The sequence below is a fragment of the Lagenorhynchus albirostris genome, chromosome 7, assembly GCF_949774975.1.
Source record: "Lagenorhynchus albirostris chromosome 7, mLagAlb1.1, whole genome shotgun sequence".
Classification (NCBI taxonomy): domain Eukaryota; kingdom Metazoa; phylum Chordata; class Mammalia; order Artiodactyla; family Delphinidae; genus Lagenorhynchus; species Lagenorhynchus albirostris.
Genome location: NC_083101.1, coordinates 11,893,758 through 11,916,005, shown reverse-complemented (window position 1 = coordinate 11,916,005; position 22,248 = coordinate 11,893,758). Strand labels below are relative to the sequence as shown.

At 45.6% G+C, this 22,248-nt stretch overlaps 1 protein-coding gene across 4 annotated transcripts in view; it reads right to left on the bottom strand.

Annotated features, from left to right (window-relative positions):
* DENND1A (DENN domain containing 1A) overlaps positions 1 to 22,248 on the bottom strand; it is a 541,897-nt gene that overhangs the window by 51,442 nt on the left and 468,207 nt on the right. For all 4 annotated transcript variants that reach the window (XM_060154381.1, XM_060154382.1, XM_060154383.1 and 1 more), the window contains 6 exons: positions 17,062 to 17,166; positions 16,604 to 16,691; positions 14,645 to 14,685; positions 12,240 to 12,311; positions 10,961 to 11,017; positions 2,270 to 2,401 (listed from right to left, as the gene is read on the bottom strand). In XM_060154381.1, the coding sequence (XP_060010364.1) occupies positions 2,270 to 2,401; positions 10,961 to 11,017; positions 12,240 to 12,311; positions 14,645 to 14,685; positions 16,604 to 16,691; positions 17,062 to 17,166 (495 nt within the window). The remainder of the gene's footprint in view (positions 1 to 2,269; positions 2,402 to 10,960; positions 11,018 to 12,239; positions 12,312 to 14,644; positions 14,686 to 16,603; positions 16,692 to 17,061; positions 17,167 to 22,248) is intronic.

Genomic DNA, 22,248 nt, shown 5'->3' with positions numbered 1-22,248 from the left:
AGTGGCAAAAAATTCTGAAATGGAACTCGACGGACTTCTTTGAGAATACCTAGCCCCTAAAACTCATGTCTGCCGGTAGTAGGTGCTCTAGAAACGCGGCGTGTTCCGGTCAATGGCCCATCAAAGCAGGCGCCCAGGGAAGGACTGAAGGACAAGCTAGTACCAGGGCAAAGCTGGAAAGAGTTAAAAGAAAGAGGTCTGCGGTTTCTGTGGCCCATCCCCCCTGCAGCTAATCTGTCACCTAATGAAGAAGCGGCCGGCACAAGTGAGCTGGCTGGCAGTTCACTTACAGCAAACTGATTAAGAATGTTCAACCAACAGCAGACTGTAGACCTTTCCAGAGAAAATAAATAGAGTGTAGACTGTATGCAAATGTGTTTGTCACTTTGACAGCACGTCTCAATTAAGGCATCTCGCGGCTGTGGGTAGGCTCTGCGGCTGCAGCTGTAAGGGAGAGCCCGCTGCATGGCTGATACTTGGGGCTTGACCTTAATCCACATGCATGCATTAAAAAAAACCCTGCCTTCCTGTACACTTGCATAATGCTGGCAGCCACGTGAGGGAAGTGACAAACTGGGGAAAAAAAGCCACTTTCATCCTCTCCAGTTTACAGACCTGTGAAGGCACAGACAGCTCTTATTTCAACAGAGTTTGGGGTGGCTTTTTTAATTGTTTATCCCCCACCCGTGCGCACACACGCTCTTATTCTGCATTTAGCTGGGAATGACATTAAAGCATCTCTACTTCTCGCTGAAATGGAAAGAAGGTCTTTCTCCATTTCAAATAGGGCCTCCTTTTTTGTGTTTCGAAAACGGAATGTTTAACACCATGAAATCCCTCCCCCCCCACTGCCCCCTCTTTCTCTGTAATGGGCTCCAAACTCCAGAGAGGGGCTCTTTTCATGGGAAGGTTAGTGTGTGCAGGAATGAGGACAAAGGAAAGCAGGAAGCTGGCTCTGGAATGCCATGCTGGCGACGACCGAGGCTGTGCTTTCAGCAAACACAGCCAGGGAACTGGGGCGCAGATTTCTCCAGCCGGGCCTGAGCCCCAGGAGGAGGCAGCTCCTCAGGGGTGCAAACACTGATGCAATTTGAAGATAATCATTAATCAGATGAGCACTGCCCTGTGGACATTTCTTTCTTGGGCTACATTTCAATTTTTATAACATCCCTTTTAAGTGTAAAATCAGAAAAGGGGGATGGATGTCCCCAAGTTTAAGACGTATGAATGTATTATCTAAAAATATCGATTACAGAGGAAGATTCTAATGTTTCAACAAACTCATCCCTCACAATAATAACCCACAGCAACAATTTCATTAGTTCCCTTCATTTCTAAATAGCTTAAAGCCTGGTACATAGCAGGCACTTGATAAATGTCTGCTAGAAGCAGGAACGTTTTAAATGCATGCTTCTAGATCATTTAGGTGATAAAATAGCATCATATTTAAGATAAAACCATGAAGATTATTTAAATCACGGGGATGGAATTCATCATCTAATAAATGGTTAAAGAATCAGGTGATTTAAGAATGAATAACCTTGCAAATTCTTGTTACAGTCATAGCTTGCTAACAGAGCCATTTCTCACAAATAAAAAAATTATGACTTTTGCTAATCAAGAGAGTTAATTCAAGAGTAGAGGAGGGTATACAACCTTTTTCAACCAAAAATATAACCACTGATAGGAAATGGATACGAAAATTTTCAGTTTCTATATGTTTTACTTAAGAGCAAAAAATCAAACAACTGGACAATTTTTAAACGCTCAGGTCGAAAACAGTTGGTTACAGAATCGGATCATGAGAATCGTAGCGTGAGTGTTTACTCTGAGAAGCACGACACCCAGAATTGATTTTCAGGAAGTACATTAATAAAGAACTCCTAATTGATTTTTTTTAAGACTTTGCTTGTTACCTTTTATTTGAAGGTGCAAAGAAGGGCCTGGGATGCTAAAGTGTTCTAATGAGATGCTTAGCTAACAGAGGCACCTTAAACGGAGTACCTTGGAGTGGGGAGGCAGCAGCTGCATTTAATGACTTCATTCAACAGTTCAGCTGGCTTACGACCAGAGCCATGCTGTCTCCTCAAAATTTCTGAAAATTCACCTTTTTGAAACATGTTTGCACCAAGCGAACCTTTGAGACGTGCAAAACTCCATGGGGTTGTTTTGTTTTGCCAGAGAGAGCCGAAATGAAAAACTGTTACATGTGCTATATCGTCTGCTGAAACATAACAAAAAGCCCAGATGGAAGGGCCAGGGTACCTACCTGTCCAAAGTGGACTGTGATTGGCCTCCGGTCTTCTCGGAACTTGGGGTCCTTGGCCTCCACCAGTGGGGACGGCGCCGTCTTCGGCAGCTGCTCTTCTGTGGTGGGGACACAGCCATTCTCGGTGATGTCCTGCAGGGAGAAGCCCGGTCAGGGGGTTGGTGTCAGGGTCATGACCCCTGCCATGAGCACAGGGGCTCCATCCAACCCCATCGCTAAGAGGCCTGCCAGGGAATTCCCTCTGGGACATTCTGAGCCTATCCCCCTGCTAAAGATGAAGGAAACGGAAGGCTAACTTGGCCCTTTGACTTTTAAGGAGTAGAGAAACCAAAATCATGCATATTAAATTACAAAGATAACATCATAATTCACAATAATGTGTGTGTGTGGGGGGAATGTTTCATCCTACTACCTTACATGGTTATTTTAATTTTCAAATATTCACTCTGTCCACATGCAGACATTTAAAAATTACTTGCAATCATAGCTCGTGCATGGTTTTACATTCTGTTTTTTTCTACTATAAGCATCTCCACGGTGCTCCATAGTCATTAGAATGATAATTAATGGATGCATAATATTTCACTGAGCAGATACTCAATAATTTAATAAACCATTCTTACTACTATTGGGCATTTAGATTGTTCCTAATTTTTTTTTAACTTTCTAAACATCTAAACATCACAGTGATAAACACTGCAGTTTTTCTTCCTTTTGTATTATTTCTTTTACAGAAATCCCTAGGAATGAAACTGCTTGATCAAAAGACATAAACATTTTTAAGGCTTTTTATTCATTCTACCAAACTGCTTTCCAATTTACACCAACCACCAGCCATGGATGTGTTATCCGTTTCACCGTGCGTGTTAGCCTCATCGTTTTAAAAATGTATTGCTAATTTAAGAGGTGAAAAATTAGACCTCATTGTTGTTTTAATTTGCATTACTTTGATTATTTGTGAGTGTGGACATTTTATCCACATTTGTTTACTGATGATGTTACTGTTTGTGAAAACGATGTGTTTCTGCTCCCTCTTTCTTAGCCCTAGTCTTTCTGGCAGAGAATGAAGAAAGAGACCGAAGTCTAAGTTAGGATTCTATGACCTGGAGAGTATTTAGGGAGCCAATGTCATTTTTTTTAAATCAGAAATTTACATTTAATCTGTGCTTGTGATGAATGAAGTCAAATTTTAAGGTAAAGAAAAATCCCAATGTGCCGAAGGCAGGTAATGGCTCCTCTGCCTAACGCTGGCAGCTGACTGTACCCATGGGTTCTTTGGGACATGGATGGTGCCGGGTTGTGCAATGTGGATCATATGGCTTTATTCAAGTCATGAAACTTGCTTAAATCTTCACTGAAGCAAGGCAGAGATTAAATGTACACGTAAAAAACACTTAAATCATTGTTTTTTTCTAAGTAAAAATAACAGCTAGAATAAAATAATAAATACAGTTTCCAATGATTTTCATTGCAAAAACAAATACACACTTTGGTCAACAAAACACACACCCTTAGTACTCATTAAATTCTGCACATAAAAGACAACTGGCTGTTCTTACTTAGTCAAATAGAGAGAACGGTGACGCATGGATGAAAGTGATCCCTTACTAAATAATAATGCATTAAGGAAGAAACACATGTAACATCTTTGAGCCTCAGTCTCCTCATCTGTAAAATGGAGCTATGGCAGCTATGAGGAGTAAAGGAGATTAAACAACATACGTGTCTTGAACATTTTTACTCAGTAGTGTCCTATATACAGGACTCAGTAATAATAACTGAGTACCTACTAATAAGGTATTCAATAAACTATAGGGAGTAAATCAACTACACTTTAATAATAAAAATAAATAAACAATAGGGATCCCTCCCCCACCCCTCTTCTCTGTATGTTCAACTCCACACACCCAGCTGAGTCTCTGCACTGCTTGGTAACAACACAGGGAAATGGTGACCTTTTGGTTGTGCGGGGAGGGCTTGCATCAAGTGGCCCCCGAGTCTTAGCCTGGCTGAGGCTCAGTGATGAGAGAAGTTGCCGCCAGCCAATTAGAAAAAGCTTTCTTGGAAAGGGGCTGCCCTAAGGTGCTCAGGTCAAGTGGAACAAAGACGGGGAGGGGCTCCTTCTGTGTCAGAAAGTAACAAAGGGCAAAAGAGGCATTTTGGATCCAGTGGGGTTACTGAGAGGACAGACATAAGAGGTTGAGTAAAGCCAAACAGAAAAAAAAAAAAAAAAAAAAAAATTCACTTTTAGTTCAGGAAAAATATTGCATGTGTGTATGATTGGTTGGGGAAAAAAATAAAGACATGAAGCAGTAGGGTAATCTAGAAAGAAAATATTGATAGTAATGAAAACTATAAGACGATAACTATTTTTAAAAATGTCTGTGGTCATTTTGGGAAAAATGTCTTAGTTTACGTTTTTAAGTTAAAATTTTAAGTAAAAATTTCTTAGGTTTTGTTTTTACCATTTAACTACCTGTCTGATCTTTCCAATTCACTCAACCTCTCTGCACCTATTTCTTTATTTTTGCAACGGACACCATCTGCTTGGCGAACTTCAAAGCTACTAAGAGAATGGGTTAAATGAGATGAGATGTGAGGAAGCGTTGAAAAATGTCAAAGTCCTGCACAAATTGAACGTTAGAGACTTATTCCCTGCAAAATGGAAAAAGCACCATCTAAAAGGAAGAGCTTCCCTGTGCTGAGTGTCTACTACTTGAAGTCACTTCTCCAGACCCTTGACCTTCACTATCACACTTAGTTTCCAGAAGAGCCACAAGGTAAATAGGATTATCGCTCTTTTATAGGTGAAGAAACAGGGCTCAGAGAGGGCAAGTTACCCAAGGCTACACGGCTAGAAAGTGGAGGAGCCCAGAGCAATGTGATTTCTGGCATTTATACCATATCGACCCATGACAATAGCACAAGAGAAGGTATTCTGAGTTGAGAAGGTGCTCAACAAATCATCAGGTGTGACCTCGTCCTCAGAAACCCCTTTGTCACACTGATCCTAAGCTGCCGTGCTGTGTGCTATCTGCACACTTATCTTATCCCTATAGTCTGAATGCCTTGGGGTTTGGGTTCTCTGCCCCAGAGCCTGGAATATAGTACATGCTTTCTGACGAATCTTTGTTGAATTGAACATTTGGAAGGCAAATGTGTCCAATATACACACGTGCTTGTGCATCAGTAAGCAGCGCTGCACGCTAATTTTCTTTAGTTACACGAGCCAAAGGTGCCCAAGGCTTCTTACAAAGTCCTGTAGCTCGCCCCACCAGTCTGTTAACTTCTTCACTATTTCCTCCACCTGGGGAAGGATGGCTGCTTCTTCCCAGGGTCCTAGAGAGCAGGGCGGGAGGAGCCCTAGTCAGGAAAGAAATAGGGCCCGTTTACGTCCTCTACTGTAGGTACCAGTAGAGACCTTACACACTGTAGGGATCCAAAACCACAACTCCTGGTGCTCACGATTAAAGAAATTGTGTTCCAAGAATTAACTAAGATGCCACCAGCAAAGAGTATGGGAGAACGGGCACTCTCATACCCTTCTGGTAGGAACACAAACTGCAATTCCTATCAAAACCCTACAAGAGGTAAAGGGCCTTTGGCCCACTAATTCCACTTCCAGAAATTTATCTGGATGAAATAATTAAGAATTCCCGCATGGATTTACCTATGAGGACGTTTGCCTAGAAAAAATGGGAACTAAAGTGTCCAATAATGGGATTAATGAATGTATGTATGTCCATCAGATAAAATTATATGTAGCCATTTAAAACAACAACATGTGCAGGAAACATTTAGTGGTCTGAGAAATGGTCAGGATACAGTTAGTGAAAATGCAGGTTATAAAATGAGGTTATTTTATTTTTGCTTGCCGGATTTGTTGAATTTTCTCCAACAAACATGTTTTTCATTTGTAAATGTTCAAAGTGCCATTAAAAAAAAAAACCAAGGGCTTCCCTGGTGGCGCAGTGGTTGAGAATCTGCCTGCCAATGCAGGGGACACGGGTTCAAGCCCGGGTCTGGGAAGATCCCACATGCCACGGAGCAACTAGACCCGTGAGCCACAACTACTGAGCCTGTGCGTCTGGAGCTTGTGCTCTGCAACAAGAGAGGCCGCAACAGTGAGAGGCCCGCACACCGCGATGAAGAGTGGCCCCCGCTCGCCGCAAGTAGAGAGAAAGCCCTCGCACAGAAACAAAGACCCAACACAGCCAAAAATAAATAACTTAATTAAATTAAATTAAAATTAAAACAAAAAACAAAACAAAATCATGAATCTGGTGGGAAGTGTAAATCTGTTCCTTCCTGAAGAGTCACACAGGAGGAAGACACTAGACAGAGCTGCAGATCAGAGGCCACTGCAGGGCGGCCGATTTCTTCCCAGGAGCCTCCACAGCTCGGCTCAGAGCTGGGACACTATTAGTTCCCATCCCTCGGTAAAGCAAAGGAGTCAGAAAATAATCCGATTCGTATCACCTTCCCCAAGCTGGAATAAAAAATCATGACTGGGATCTAATTTCCACCTGTCTGCGGAGAAGGCAGGGCCAGAGTCCCCAGCAGAAGCCTGGAGGCAGGAACCCAGAGAAGGAAGGGGGCTCTGTGTGGCCTTGGGTGGGAGCTGGGGTGAAGGAGCTGAGGATGTGACTTCATGAGGCAGAGGTTCCAGGAGAACATTCCTGGCCCAGGGGAGGTAGGGAGCAGGGTGCCTGGAAGACTACTCTGTGTGTGGAGGACCAAAAGGGAGAGGGTCCCACGCCAGCCATGTTCTCAGGGTTTGTGCCCACAGGTGTGTGGACGGATTGGTTGCTCCAGGTGTGGGATGTGAGAGGACAGATGGGATGGTAACTCCCACTTGCCGAGTGGCTACTACGTGTTGCTGTTTAAATCCACTACCTCTTCTAATCCTTACAACAATCCAGTAAAAATCTGTATTTCCCCTACTTTACAAATGAGAAAAGCTAAGTTCAGAGAGGTCTAGTAACTTACTCAATGTCACACAGTTAATATCCTACACAACCAGCACTGAACTTGGTTCATCCACCTGCCTCAGAAGCCTAAACACCACTCCACATTGCAGGGGGGAGCTTTAAAGCCTCCTGGGAGGCCGAGGCCTCCCATCTCTGACTCAGCTTGCTGGTCTCCATGTTCGGATTTGTGCAGTGCCCTTCTTTTCCAGTCTACTTCACACTACAGCAAATGCAAATTACAATATGAATATTGATATCGAAATAGTATCCAGAGTTGGAATGTCTGTGATTGAGGTTGCAGCGGAGACAGGGAGCTGACAGTTGTGTGATACGGTGTGAAAACGTCTGTTCTACAAGAGTCTACCGGGATCTCCCTGCCCTACACGTGCTTCCTCACTCTCTTCAATACACCAGGAAATGTTTAGCCAGAAACTCAAGCCTTCACTAACCCAACTGTGAGTTTGCTCCCTTCAATCACACAGACTCTAAATCAACAAGCTCAATTTATCTTTAAAAGATCAAAGATTTAAAAAGGGCGGTGAGGGAATTGCCTGGTGGTCCAATGGTTAAGACTTGGTCGGCCCTTTCACTGCTGTGGCCCGGGTTCAATCCCTGGTCCGGCAACTGAGATACTGCAAGCTGTGTGGTGCGGCCAAAAAAAAAAAAGGGGGCTGTGAAATGGACACAGTTGATTCAGTCATTTTGATTTTGATACTGAAGAAAAAAGATAATTTTTTAGGGGTTCCCCGACAGGCAAAAGAATGACATCCTCATGTAAATATCTGAATGTTTCCTGTAGGTGAGAAAGAACGTGTGTGCGGCCACTGCTTTTAAAACAGGGCATTCTGGTGCCAGCTGCGTACGGCGCTGCAGTAGAACGCGATTTGTTGAGAGCCGCAAGCCCGGCCACACAGCATCCTCCTGCAGGCCAGCTCTGGCAGGGAGGTGCTCTGGACAAAAGCACCGCATTCTCCCTTTAGAAAGCGACGGCTGGGTAGCATTCTTTGCCATTTCTTCTTCTTCCTAATTTTGAGCAAGTTAAACTTCAAAGAAGGCCAAGCTATAGAAGAACTTGACCACCTTGTTCCATTTATCCAGAGAAATGTGTTATCCCTCCTTCTTTTTTTGTTGTTGGGCCGAAGCAGAGCAGGTATGGAATAAAGCCACACTACAGTCTCTATTAACAATTATTTGCCAATGGTCACACGGATACCCTGAAAGCGCCTCTTTCAGATGCTTTGAAAGTCTGCAGCACAAATGAACGAGGGATGGAGAAGGGGCCCTGCTCAGTCGTATTAGAGATGGACCCTCCACACACCATGGTGACCTCTCCACAGGTCAGCCCCACATTTTCTATTTGCAATTCAAACCCAAGGCGAGAGTGAAGAGGGCAAGGTTGGGTTCTTGATTATACCTGAGGGGTCACCATTGCTATGCAGAGTTAGAGGAGGCCAGGTGGCAACCCAGTACATTTGAAAATTGGGTCTTTGTTGGGAATTGCCTCAATTTCATAGCAGAAACCAAACTTGAGATGTCTGTATTGGACGCATCTAGGGAGCCACACAGATATGTTGCCACGTAAAGGGGAAGGGGCAGAGGAGAGGAACAAAAAAGCCAAGGAAATATTTTCTACCGCACTGAGAGAGGTCAGACAAAGCCAAATCCTAAATTAGCTCAGGAAGGGGAGCTGCAGCACTGTGGAAGACCTGGTCCCATCTGTCCCAAACAATGCTAGAGTTTCAATTACAAAATAGCTCTTCCAAGAACAACTGCAAAATATCAAGTCTGAAGAAATCTGTAAAACCGAAGGGGGGGAAAAGTGAAAATTGAAAAGGGTGCACTAATAGATCTGTCAACAGTCCGATGGTGACAAGCCGCATTTCTATGAAATGCCTTCACCATTTGTGTCACCTGAAATGTACTGACACTCTCTACAGAACATTATCTCCTGAAGCTATTCTTGAAAAGACTGGCGGGGGAAGAGGAGAAGGGGAGAAAAGGCTCTGCCTCAGATACCATCAAGGAAAGGAAAGGGAGATGGCGTGAAGGAGAGTGATCTAGATTGTTTAAGTGAACCTTTGAACAACATCAAAAACCTGAGCTTAACTGGTTATCTGCAGAAATGTTACACATCATAAAAAGGGGATTTTCTTAAGGCCCGATGCTTACTCATAGGAGGAGGGAGGCAATGGCCTGCAGAGAGTGGATCTGACCAAGGAGGCACACGTGTCCTCTGCTTGAGGAGGGACCCTTTCTTTGCTTACTTTAGGTAATATTCTAATACTAGCCCGATGCAGTTATCAAGGAGGGAAAACCTGGTGAGAGCTCCGCCCTCCCTGCCCCTCCATTTTATATCAGCAGTCCACTTCAGTCACATGTGACTGGGACAGGAGATAAAAAGGTATATTTAGGGACTTAAATAACATCCAAGTAAAGAATTCCACCTGCCAGTCTCTGGCAGGGTGCAACAGACCACAGTTAAGGTCTATGTGAATTTACATTAGCAAGATTTTAATTTCAGGACTCGAATCTCAGCTGCTAAAAATTCATTCTCAGCTGAAACTAAGCATTTGAATCTTAGTCAGAACAAATTATTTTGCAATTAAAGTTAAGGAATCAATTCCTTTGACCATTTCAAGTTAATGAGAGGTCCTTTCTGACTCCCTAAAATTAAAACTGCTTTCAATTTTTAAAAAACTGCCGAGACAGACGAAGGCCCTGATTAGCCTGGTAAATTTCGGGGGTATGGGAATAATGAAATAAGTGATCTCAAACACCTTTTGGAAAACAAAACACTTGTTTCAGGAAGGCAGTATGAAATACTAGAGTGGTAAGAGCAAACACTAAGGTAGATGGATCTGGAATCGAATTCCGGCTCTGCCAGGCTCGAACAGCATGACCTTGGGCAAATTACGCCACCTTTGAACCGTGGTCCCCTTACACATGAAATGAGAATAAGACCCCTCAGTGTTGTTCTATGGATTAAATGTGAAAGCTCCTGGCCTGGACCACCCTTAGAAAGTGCTTAACGAAGGGTGGCAATGCTATTAATGACGATGATATTCATAACAATATAAAGATGCCCTCTCTGTTGTATGAACCTCTCTGTACAAGTCCAGATAATCAGGTAGGGGGACTCTTAGTCAGGATGTAGTTTGTATGATTTTATACGATTTTACTGATGGTCCGAGAAGACAATCAGAGCCTCTCCCTGCCCCTCTGAGTCTCACACATGAACTGTGAGTAGAGCCCGAAGTGTCCTCCTCAAACCCACCCTCTGTGCCCTGTTCTGTGTGGCGGCCGCGTGCATGCCAGAACCATGGCAGTCATTTCCTGGAGATGCTTCTTGGTTTTGGTTACAGTCAGCCCCAGAGCAGAGGTCAGCTGTAGGCGGTGGTGGTGCCGGGATGGGGAGGCCGAGCCAATTTGTATGGACCCTGGTGAAGCTCAGGCCCGGTGGAGCGGGCAGGGGACAGACTGACAGTGGTAACTCTGAACTTGCTTGCCTTTGTGGGTTTAAGCCAGTCTTAATGTTATTTGAAGACAGTTTTTTGTCTGTGAATATTTATAACAGTGTGAAAACTCCCGGACAGCTGGTAATGCATTTTGAAGTGTGCTAACAACACTGTATCAAACAGCCTCTATTGATCACATCGTACTTTTTTGTGGCCACGCATTTCATACATGGTGCTTATACATTTTGAATAAGAACTTCAAGTACCTTTTGCTTCAAGCGGTTTTTCACCTCTTTTATTCCCATTTTTGCATGATCTTTTGCCTGCATGAAAAATTAATTTAAGTTAAGATTCCCTCTCTGTTTCCAGCAGGGACTATGCTTGATTTCAGTCCATCGTGAATCACCTTCTCTGATTACTAGAAAAAGGAAGGAAAAATGGGATCATCAAGTTGAAAACATAATGGCTATGAAAACAAATACAATGTTGAAAGGTTAAAAAAAAAAATCCCTTAAAGAGGCTACAGAGATTTTATTTTCTGCATTTTGATGGGACTGATTTTTTTTCCCCCTCCGAAGCCCTTCTTCTGCTCTCTGTAATTATTTATCTCCGCAGCCTGGTGACAGCTACCAGTAAGAGGAGAGCAGAAGCTTCTTCAGCTGCAAGATTCAGAATATCTATTACACTTCACCAGGGCAGGGCCTCAGGACCAATTTTCTGCCCAGGCTGAACAGACACATCGCTGGGTTCCTCTGGTGCCATTTCTTAAATCTCATTTCGGCAGACACCCTGGCTTTTATTTTCTGTCATTCTAAGACCTGTGTGGTTCTCTTGGCAGCCACCCGCCCCATTAAAATAGCTACAATTTAAGCACAGAAAGGACTAACAAAATTAAAAATGGAAATAAAACAAAACCACCCCAGTTAAGTGGCTCAGAGTCAAATTAGCAAGCAAGAGAAATCATGAGAAAAAATACTTGAGGCCCGTAAAAGATGGAGCATCGGGAACTGGTGTGTTCTCTTATTTTCACTCTGCTGTGGGCACGAGTTTCACAAACAATGCATTTCCTATATAGGGCAGTGATGAGAGAGATGATGAAGAATTTGGGACAAAAATTCGGGGGGGTGTCCCACCAGGAGCACTCTTCAGTAACCTGTAAAGGAGCTGCTTTATTCTAACATTCTAACAAGGATACGTGTAGGAAAGGTCTGCCAGAACACCTGACAGACCACACCTCTGGTTCTCAGGGATGTAGGCGTGGAGCAGCCTGAATTTTAGCCACCCTGTCTACATTTTAAAAGCTAAAACCAGTAGCCTCCCTTTTCTCTATTGCAGCAACTGTGTGTAGAAACATTTTAAATTAAAAACGTCACTGACCTGGTCATAAAACATCAATGCCAAATAATTCTAAGAGCATTGAGAGCTTTAGGAAATTGCACAGCAGCCCCCGAACCATCTCTGCAACATAGGATCAGGACTATTTAAGAGTCTCGTCATGCTAAGGAACAGAATTGTTGGGATCCTGAGACCAAGACCAGTACTTACGAACTTATAGACAGTCTTCATGGCTGGGTTTGCTTTCGTTTTTACAGTATTCAGAATTGCTCCACTTCCTTTCTATAATAAAAACGCCAGTTAGCAATTTGGACTGAAGATATAGTAGGCCAACACCAACAAAGACCTCTTCTCTTTAATCAAGTTAAGCCACATTTCATAAGTGTGTAACTTAATTAGAGAAACAGCCCTAGATGGTGACTGGTCCCGGGCAATTAAGTTACCGCCACGGCGGAATCCCTCTGGGGGTGTATGGGAGCGGGTGGCAAATGAGGATGGAGATGAACTAGCTGAGCGGGAGACCCCAGGCTCAGTAGTTTGCTTGGCGCCTGTCTGCTGGCTGGGAGGAAAGCTCGTCACAGGCTCTCTGAGGCAAGGGTTTCCTCAGAGTGATCTACAGCTTCTCAAGAAGTTCCAGTTACCACGGACAACATTAAGGGAAGTTTAATAACAATGGACTCTAACTAACACCGAGCCAGGGCAGGAAACTGGGGGCCCACTTAGGCAAGATTATCCGGCTACTGTGGCTACCTTAAGCCATGAACCCTTCTTTCCTCACCCTGGTTTTCTGTGTTGTTTTTTAAAAATCACGGTGGTAGGCTGCCTCCCTAACACATACATCTTGACAAAGGGAAAGAATGAATAGCCACAGACGTTCGTCGTTTATACTTTAGTATAAATCCGACACACCGATTCTTTGGCTCTGTTTTTTCAGGACAGCAGGGGAGCAAAAGGAGGAGGGAAGGCTTTCCCAGTACACAGAGGAGGCAACACATGTGGATGAAGCGTTTTGTGAGGGCTCACTGTGGAGACGTCCTGGCTTAGGCTCTGAGGGTACCGAGCCACCGGAGGACCCGTCTCTGCCTTCAAAGACCTCCAGTCTGGGGGGTAAACAAGTGCAACCCAAGATGGTGAGAGCCGCACTGGCCGTGTGCACAAGGAGGGTGGTGGCAGCTCACTGTGTGGAAAGGCGGAGAAGGCTTTCGAGGATGAAATATTTGGTCCATGAAGGATGAGTAGGAGCTCATGGTGGGGAGAGGAAGGATAAGAACATTCTAGGGACAGGACACAGCACATAAATAAGTGCAGAAGCTGCAAAGCCATGGTGTGTTCTGTGAGTAACAAGGGCCGTGCATCACGGGAGGACTGGCAAGTGGGGCTGAGAGCCAGACAGGGTCAGCCCACAGAGGGCCAGCACAAGGAGTCCACACTCCAGAAGATTTTTAACCAAATGCATCACATAATCAGATCTGTGGTAATTCCAGCTGATTTGAATGGAGAGAGAGACCTGATCCAGTGCGTATACAACAGAGTAAGATACGCTATGTAATTATTAGGATTAACTTTTAGCACAATTTTTGGTAACTGCCTGCATTAGAAAATTTGAGCTTTAATTAAGAGCTTCAAAATTTGACCTAGAAAGCATTCTCTGTTGTAGGATAATAGGAAATTTTCACCCACTCACATATTCCACACTGCTTTCCAAAATTACTCAGTATCCTATTTCAATGGTTCTTTAGAGTATTAAAACTCCCTTTATCAATCAATCAACAAGTCCTTATTGCTTGTCTGTGATTTGCCAAGTGCCGTGTTTGGCCATATGAGAGGAACAAAAGAAGCCTTTCATTGAGGAATTGCTTACTCTCGGCCCACTGCAGCCACTTCCAAGGAACCTGCCTTGGCAGTAGCGCACTTGGCCCACAAGCAGGAGAGAACACTTGTCACACTATGTCGGAGCTGCCCGTCTATGTGCCTGCCTCCCCAGTAAGGCCGGGAGCTCCCCCAGGGCAGGGCCTGCGTCCTGCTCTCCACTGTCTCCCCAGCACCCAGCGTGGCGCCCAGCACACAGAAGCCCTTTGGTACACACTCACTCATGAACCCACGTAAAGGAAAGGCAAGCATCTGAATTCTTTAGTGGCTTCTGAAGCCCTAAGCACCTGGCTTCCAACACAATAAAAAACTGTTCACAACAACAGCGAGGGGAAGAAAACTCTCAGGGATGCGTTTTCCATCCTCTCAGGAGCCTTTGCGGTGAAACATATTCAGAGCAGCAAGAGGCACGAAGTTTTGGTTTTCCCATGAAGAGTTCCCAATTGGTCTGGCCGTAGAAGGAGACCCCGCAAAATACTCTAAGATGGCAACATCCTTTCAACACGCCTTGGCCTGCTTCCTGAGACACGGACGCTTCCCCTGGCTCTCATCATCCTCACCGAGGGATGGCTTTGGACAGTCTCATCCTTGGCCCGAGAACGGCCTGGCTTTACAAACAAAAGCATCTTCAGCTGGGAGAACAGAGCGCCCTGGGCCGAATGACGGCCTGGTGGGTGGCAGGGGAAGAGGAGGGCTGCCAGGAGGCTAAGGAGGGGCCCAGGTGGCTCTGCGGGGGTGACACTTACCCGGACTGTGGAGAGCCACTGGTGGTACAGTTTATCGCTCCCTGGGGAAGGAAGAAGCAGAGAAGCTGGTATTTAAAGAAGTCATGTGTATGCCCTCAGGAGTTCCTCAGTTGCTTTCAGCATGCAGGACTTGGAAAGTTCAAAATCTGGAGAATCACGCGGAGGCTCCCATGCACCACTCCCTGAAGGAGTTGCTGCCACAGGTTTCCTTTCTCAAAGTGAGATCTGATCCTATCAGCGCCCCGAGTACAAACCCAAATCCTCCTCCTTGCCTACTGGATAGAGGTCGGGCCTCTTAGCAACCCTGCTCTCTTCCCCTGTCCTGTCTCGGCACTACCCACCCTCTGCCTCTCCATCCTGTGTTTCCATCCTGCACAACCTCAGGCTCCCTGGCCACACCTCCTCCAAGCCGTCCATGCCCTCGCAAATGCTGTTCCCCTTGCCTGGCCACCGTTCCCTGCTCTCTCTGCTGCAGGGACCAGCTCAGTCATTTCCTCTGTTTCTCTTACTCCTTCCTCTCAACAGCCCTCTAGAATAGGTAACACCCATTCAGAGGTCCACGTTCTCTAAAGTTCTGTGAGCCACACCACGGCAGGAACCACAGGGCAGTGTGTCCAGTGTAAGCACACTGCTGGACATACACTCGGCCCTTCTCATGCTTAAGCAGTGACAGGGAAAGAAAAAGGAGGTGCTGTGAGGAACTGATTCATTTTATCTGGTGGGATAAGTAGGTCTTATCGGCAGACAGCTTTTCTAGGAGTCCGAATGACTAGACTTAGTTTAGCAACACATAAAGCCTGTCTTCTCCCCAGAACCCACATTCAACTGTTAGAACGCTACTCAAAACCCGCCTCCTTTGTGAAGCCCTCATGTTACAGAGCGAGCATTAATAGAGCCCTGCTCTACCCACACAAAACCCCGCGTCTGCTCCTCTTCCTGCAGTGGCTTAGTGTGTATTTGTCTTTAGTTATGAGCTTTCTCCCATCAGTCTAAAAGTTCCCTGAGGGCAGAACTGGGCCCCCCATTCTTACTGTACAGGGCTGTGGACACAGTAGATGTCCAGGAAATGCTCATCAACGACTCACACACCAGTTTTATTGATTACTGTGCTCTCCATGCAGCACAGGCTGGTAGGGCCTGACAAAGGGGTCTGTAGGTGAGATCACACCTGGCTCTATGAGTTTATGGACTGCCAGTTGGATTATCAGCACAGTCGAGACCAGACACACGCCCAGCAATAAGAGGGGGCTAGCAGTGTGATTATTATTGTTTTGCATTTAGTTTTACTTTGCTGACAGAGACTGAGGCTTTGGGTCTTGGAAAGGCAGCCAGATTGGGATTCAGGAGGCAGGGTCAGCCACTAACATTTCTCTGGGCCTCAGATGCCTCCTTTGAAAAATGAGAGGATGATTCCTCTGGTTCTAAAGGCCTGCAGAGACAGGGCACCCGCAATGATCTTCACATTTTAAAGAAACATCTACTAAGCCGCGATCCTCTGCCTGGGTCTGTCCTGGGCGACTGCACAAACCTTTCCTTGGGGTCTCTGATTTAATCTCAACAGGACTCCTGTGAGGTAGGCACTGTTACACTCCGCGCACAGATAAGAACACTTCAGCTGAACGAGGTGAAGTGACTCGACCAAGTTCTCACTGCTGGGCAGTGAATCCTGGTCTCCTAATTCGATTCCTCATGTGCTTTCCACTGCATCGTGCAGGCCACTACGTTACCTAGACTTCGCCCACCCAGGAGAAGCAAGTGACCCCAGCACAGAGGACTTCAGATGGGCCAATGTGCCTCTCATCAGAACATGAAGAGGAATTCCAACACTTCAAGGCCAAGGTTGCAATCAGTCTCTCTAATCCCCAGTGAAGGAAAAAAGAAGTCATTGCCACTCCTAGCGAACACACCCCAATCCCACAGACAGCCCACAGCTCAGAAAGAAAAACGAAATGCCCTCACCAGCATACTCGCCCATGTTGATCTCCTCTTCAAAAACATCACTGAAGCCCTCACCGGAATTGAGAAGGTCTAATCTACCATCGATAAACTATACAAAGAAAGAACAAAAGCGTAACAGCTAGTGCAAAGGAACAGGGAAAGGACGTTCAGCTGGGCTCCTTAGTAGATGACCAAAGAACCAAGACAGGAAAGGGTCTTTGGAATTGTGAGCTTAAAAAGGCAAGTTTCTGAAAAACTCGCTGCGTGTTTATGATAACTTATAAACCTGCACGGCATATTTGCAAAGGCTCCGTCTGGTGGCTGAGCCAATCTCACCCAATCTCCCTCCCCAGACTCTGGGCCTCTCTGGGCTGAGGCCTGCGTTCCCCCCATGCCTGCAGCCTCAGTGCTTAGAGTGGAGGCAGCTGCAGAAACCCCACCAGGGACCCAGGTGCAGAACAGGCGAGGGTGCCGGGCACCTGTTTGAAGAGCTGCAGCTGTGTGGCGTTCTGCAGGAACTGCCTCATGGCTCCGGAGCGATAGTGGGACACGAAGGCTTCCTCGCAAAAGGTGATTGGCTCCTCCTGGGAGACAGAGATGAGACGGGGAGAGGAGGGTTAGAGGGATGGAGTGAGAGAGATCAGTGCTTGAACTCTGTTAGGTGGCACTCCTACATCTGCTGATTTATCTAATCCTCACTTACCTGTGAAGTGGCTGTTACGCTCGATGGCATTCTACTCTGGATGAGGAGGTTATTTCAGAGAGGAAAAGACATCTCCCAAGGTCGTAGGGTAAGAGGCAGGGTGGGAACCAAAGGCAGTATTCCAAACCCCACCCCGCCCCTTCCATATCAGCCACAGGCACACCCCAACAGCAAGTTAGTGGGATGTGCCCTTCGCGGGGGATGATTTCCAAACTCTTCTTTTCAGTTTCAGGAGAGGAACTCTTTCTCTGGACAGCACCTTAGGCAGAAGGAGACCTGCCGCATTCAACAGCCCAGCTGCTCTGGGAGGGCTGGGGGCAGGAATGGAGGCTGGGCTCTCCTTGCTGGGTGGTACCCCGCCCCCCACTTGCCCCTTTGCAGTCCCTAAGGCACCAGCCGTGGAACGCAGTGTGGAAACTATTTACAGAGTGAGCTTAACCAGTAGCGAGTTATAATTTTAAAATAATTAATTATATTAAAAACCAGGGATGATCAAAAATAAGATTTATCATCCAGTCAACTTTGTGCTTATGCTGCTTGATGAGGACTACATTTTATGAGTCAAGAAGAGACACCCTGAGCTTAAAAAACCACCCATCTTTGTAGTCAGCACCTCACTCCTTTGAAGGTATGTGGAGTGCTCATCTACACAGACCTAAGTCTTTAATTTCAACAGTGTATTCTCAATTCTGAAAGATCAGACTTTTACATGTTGAACTAAATTAAAGGTACCTCTCCCTTCACAGACTTGGTGGCAAACACAGATGTTTGAAGCTCTACTTTTATCCTGCTTTAATGAGTTAGGTGAGTGTTAAAGTTACTGTGTAGCGGCTGTAAATTCCAAGAGTCCCTCCTGCTTAAATCCAGCCAATATTAGCTCAGCAACTGGGCAGACCTACTGCTCAAGGGTGATAAGGATGACCCTAAAATACTAGGGTGAGGGGAATGTTTATTTTTATACAGTTACACCTCACCTAATTTTACAAAGAATCTGAGGCAGCTTACATGAGCACCTAAAACAAAGAAAAAAAATCAGCGCTGGAGAATACATAAATATGTAAAACGTATTTATTTGGGAAAATAGTATCTGGATATGCAGATCCTATATGGTTTCTAAAATTCAGTTACAAAATTAGCTCTGAGCTTCCTGGCTGCCACCGAAGAAGGGAACAATGCAAATGTTATATTGTCTGTGAGGAAAAAACACACACCAGTTCCTCAGGAAAAAGGGTTTTCATGACATTTATTACTTTGGCATGGATTTATACCTTCCTTGCTGAACAGTGGAAAGATCAGCTAGTGAGAACCAACAGAAGCCCACCTGGAATTCCATTCCTGTGGCCTAGAAGTGTCGCTCCTCACCCTTGGAACCACAGCAGGGCAATTAATTCTCTCTCCAGGAGGCCTCATCCACGAGCACAGTGTCACCCGTACACTGATCACTCCTGATAAACACTGTCAGCTCAGACGTCTCTTGTTCCAAACCCATATGTCTCAATCCCCACCTGAATGGCCCACCAGAACCTCAAACTCAGAATGGCCAAAACTCCCAATTACTATCCCATCTGGACTGCACTCTAAATCTTTTTTTCTTTCTGAAGTTATCATTATCCATAGCTACTCACAGCAGACCTATCAATTCCCTAGTCTTTCCCATTTTCCCACTGCAACGTCTCATCTGTCTGTCCCCTGCTCTCTATCCCTTGGCACGGGCCTGACTGCCATGGTGGACGTTCAGCTTCATGTCCCTCTCTTGTTTCGTTCCTCCCCGTCCACTTCAATCCTTCTGGCCAGAGTGATTTCTAAAATGCATATTGGATCATGTCACTATCCTACTCAAGAACTTTGATGGTGGAGATGTTACATTTGTGTGATTATTTAATTCTTGCACTAGACTATAAGCTTCACGGGGGCAGGGACAGTCCCTGTTTGTCTAACAGCAAGTGTCACACACGCGAGCTCCTGTGCGGGGGAGGAAAGAACAAGTCCTTGCTCCTTAGTCAGGCAAACAAACCTTTCCTAAGCTGAGAGAGTCCTCGCTTTTCCAGAGTCCTTTTGTGTCACTTTCCTATGCTCCCCTGTACACCTTATGCTTCAGAGGTGTCTCCTAATCACAGGCCATGTCCTTTCCCACTTTCTTCCGTGCTTTTGCCAGTTCTACTCCTTCCACCTGGACTGTCATGCTTTAAACACAGGCCTGTGTGCGGCAGTCACTCACCCCTGCTCAGTGCTCCCACAGTGCCTTGTGCACCCTGGGTGCTGGGTAATCTTCACTGGTGTCCCTGTGACCAGAAGCTCGAGAGGGCAGAGGCCCTGCTGGATGCATCACTATACTCCCTGGGGACAGTGCAGCAGCCAGCCCCCAGGTAGAAGCTTGAGGATGTTGGTTAAAGAGCTGCAGAATGTGCTTGGCCTGGCTCCTGTCACATGAGCCCTGCGATCTCTGTGTGGCTGAGACACCGCTTAGTCTGATGGTGGAGAGGTCTCAGAGTACGAGGCCAGGCTGAGTGACGCTTATGTCCAGGGAGTTTAGAGCTGCTCAGAGGAAATGCTCATTGGAGCTGTTAGCATTCACTCCTGGAGCTTTGGCCCAGTGTTGCCAGGAAGGAGAAATCTGCCGAGGGACCAATGAATTCAAGAGAGTTTGCAACCGAATTTGCATGGAAGAGTAGCCTGAGGCAGGCTTTAGCTGTAGGAGAGCAGAAAGAATCTCATCTTTGGGGAGACAAGAACATTTTGGGGCCTGTTGTCTACTTAATGGAGATGACATCCCCTGGTCAGATGTCTGCGCCATAAAAACGAACAGAAGGACATGGGCACGGATGGGAAAGACTCAGGGGAAACGTCGACAAGCGGGGCTCTTTCCACAGAGAGCTTAAAGAACAACATCAGCAGTGTCAGTTGGACATGGAAACAAGTACTGGCTACAGTGTCGTGCTGCCGGGCTGGGTGGCAAAATACGCACTGGAGTCAGAGAGGAAAAGGCTGGTCCTTGCAGGGCAGCAGGTGCGGACATATGAGGAGAAGTCGGCACGTTCAGTGGAGTCTGGAAGGGTGAGTCAGTTAGGTGAGCCGTTCCCACCCATTCAGGGCAACTGCTCTACCCTAACCCTGCACTGCCACTCAGAGTCATGTATAAAGGCCTGACCGGCAGCAGGCACAGAGGGCGCATTCCCCTGCACTACGCGCCTTCTAAGGAAATGACAATGATCATGGTTCACCTGATCCTTACAGAACAGCAGGTAGGGTACCTTGCCTGAGGTCACATGACCCGCACATGGCAGAGTCGGGGTTTAATACGAGGTGGCCTCCAGAGCTCAGCCATCTCATGCACGGTCTGCCATAGACTTGGGTTTTTTCTGGGGCCTCAGCTTTGCTTGTGCTTGGACACCTGCTGGGGAGCACAAGCGTTCTCTTTAAAGTGGGAGCCCCTCATGTTCTCCTAGTGGACACTCAGAGTACCAGCCCCTCAGAGACAAACAACTCCCGGGAGGGAGTAGGCGAGGCGTCGTGAAGGAGGTGCTCCTTCTGTCATGGAACCAACTGGACACCTAACCATTTGCGCCCACTTGTCCACCTCCTCCTGCGGTTGAAATGGCTGCCCCCACTCTGCTCTCTGCAGCGGAGGGGAGAAGGCAAGGTGTCTCGTTAATTCCCTCCTTTACAAGAAGTGCCGATTTAGTTCTCCTGTTAGGCTCCTGTTAGGATTAAACCTTTTGTCTTCTTGGGCGACACTCTAGGCGCTGGGGTTACTGACTGATAGTGACGTTAATTCAGGCAAGTCAGGCCGTGAGCATTCAAGCTCAGATCGCATTAGTAGAGTTTTCCATCTATGACCCGAAGGACAGTTAAACACAGCTGCTTAACCCTATCAAGGACTTTGTTATGGAAAGACAAGTTTTACTCTTGGTTTATCCTCTTGACACATGGAATCAATTGGAAATTCCATTATTAATGAGTCCATCTATGTTAACAGGTGAAGCTGGTGATTCCAAAGGTTTTTGATACTTCCAGAAATAAACGGCTTTTACCCACAGCATTGTGGGTACTGGCATAAAAATAAAATCTCCCATCAGATTCCTTGGCATCTTTCCTGTTCTGTGGATCCATACTCAAAGTATCAAATTCTTATTTTCCTTCACAAATTTAATTTTTATCAAAATTTTATGTGCACATTTACCCGGAAATTCTAAGGAAAAAAGGAGGTGTCCACTCTTTATGGACCTTGCTTAAATTTTAAAAAAATGATAATTTTGGAAGATTCACATACATCCAAACATTTTAAAAACACCTATTGTGTGCCAGGCTCTGAGTTAGGGGAATACAAAGATGAATAAAATACAGTTCCTACAAGTAATACCAATAATCAAATGACGGGTGGGGAGTAGATGAAGGTATGTAGAGATGATACGAGAATGGCAGAATGTTATGTTTATAGCAGCATTATTCACAAAAGCCAAATGATGGATGCAATCCGAATGTCTACAGATGAATGGATAAACAAAATATACATAAAATGAAATATTACTCAGCCTTCAAAAGGAAGGCATTTATGGCACATGCCACAATATGAATGAAACTTGAAGGCATTACGCTAAGTGAAATAAGCCAGCAACAAAAGGGCAAATACTGTCTGATTCCACTTATCTCTAGAGTTGTCAACTTCATAGGGACCGAAAGAAGAATGGTGGTTGCCAGGGGCTGGCGGGAGAGACAGGGAGCTGTTGCTTAAAGGGTACACACTTCCAGTTTTGCAAGATGAAAGAAGTTCTAGAGATGCATGGTGGTGATGGCTGCACAACAGCGCGAATGTACTTCATGCCACTGAGCTGTCCACCTAAAAATGGCTGAAGTGGTAAAATGTATGTTACGTATATTTTACCATAATTAAAAAATTTTTAAATGATAGAATGTTTATGGTTGTAGAAGCTGGGCAGTGGATACATAGTTTATTTATTTTGTA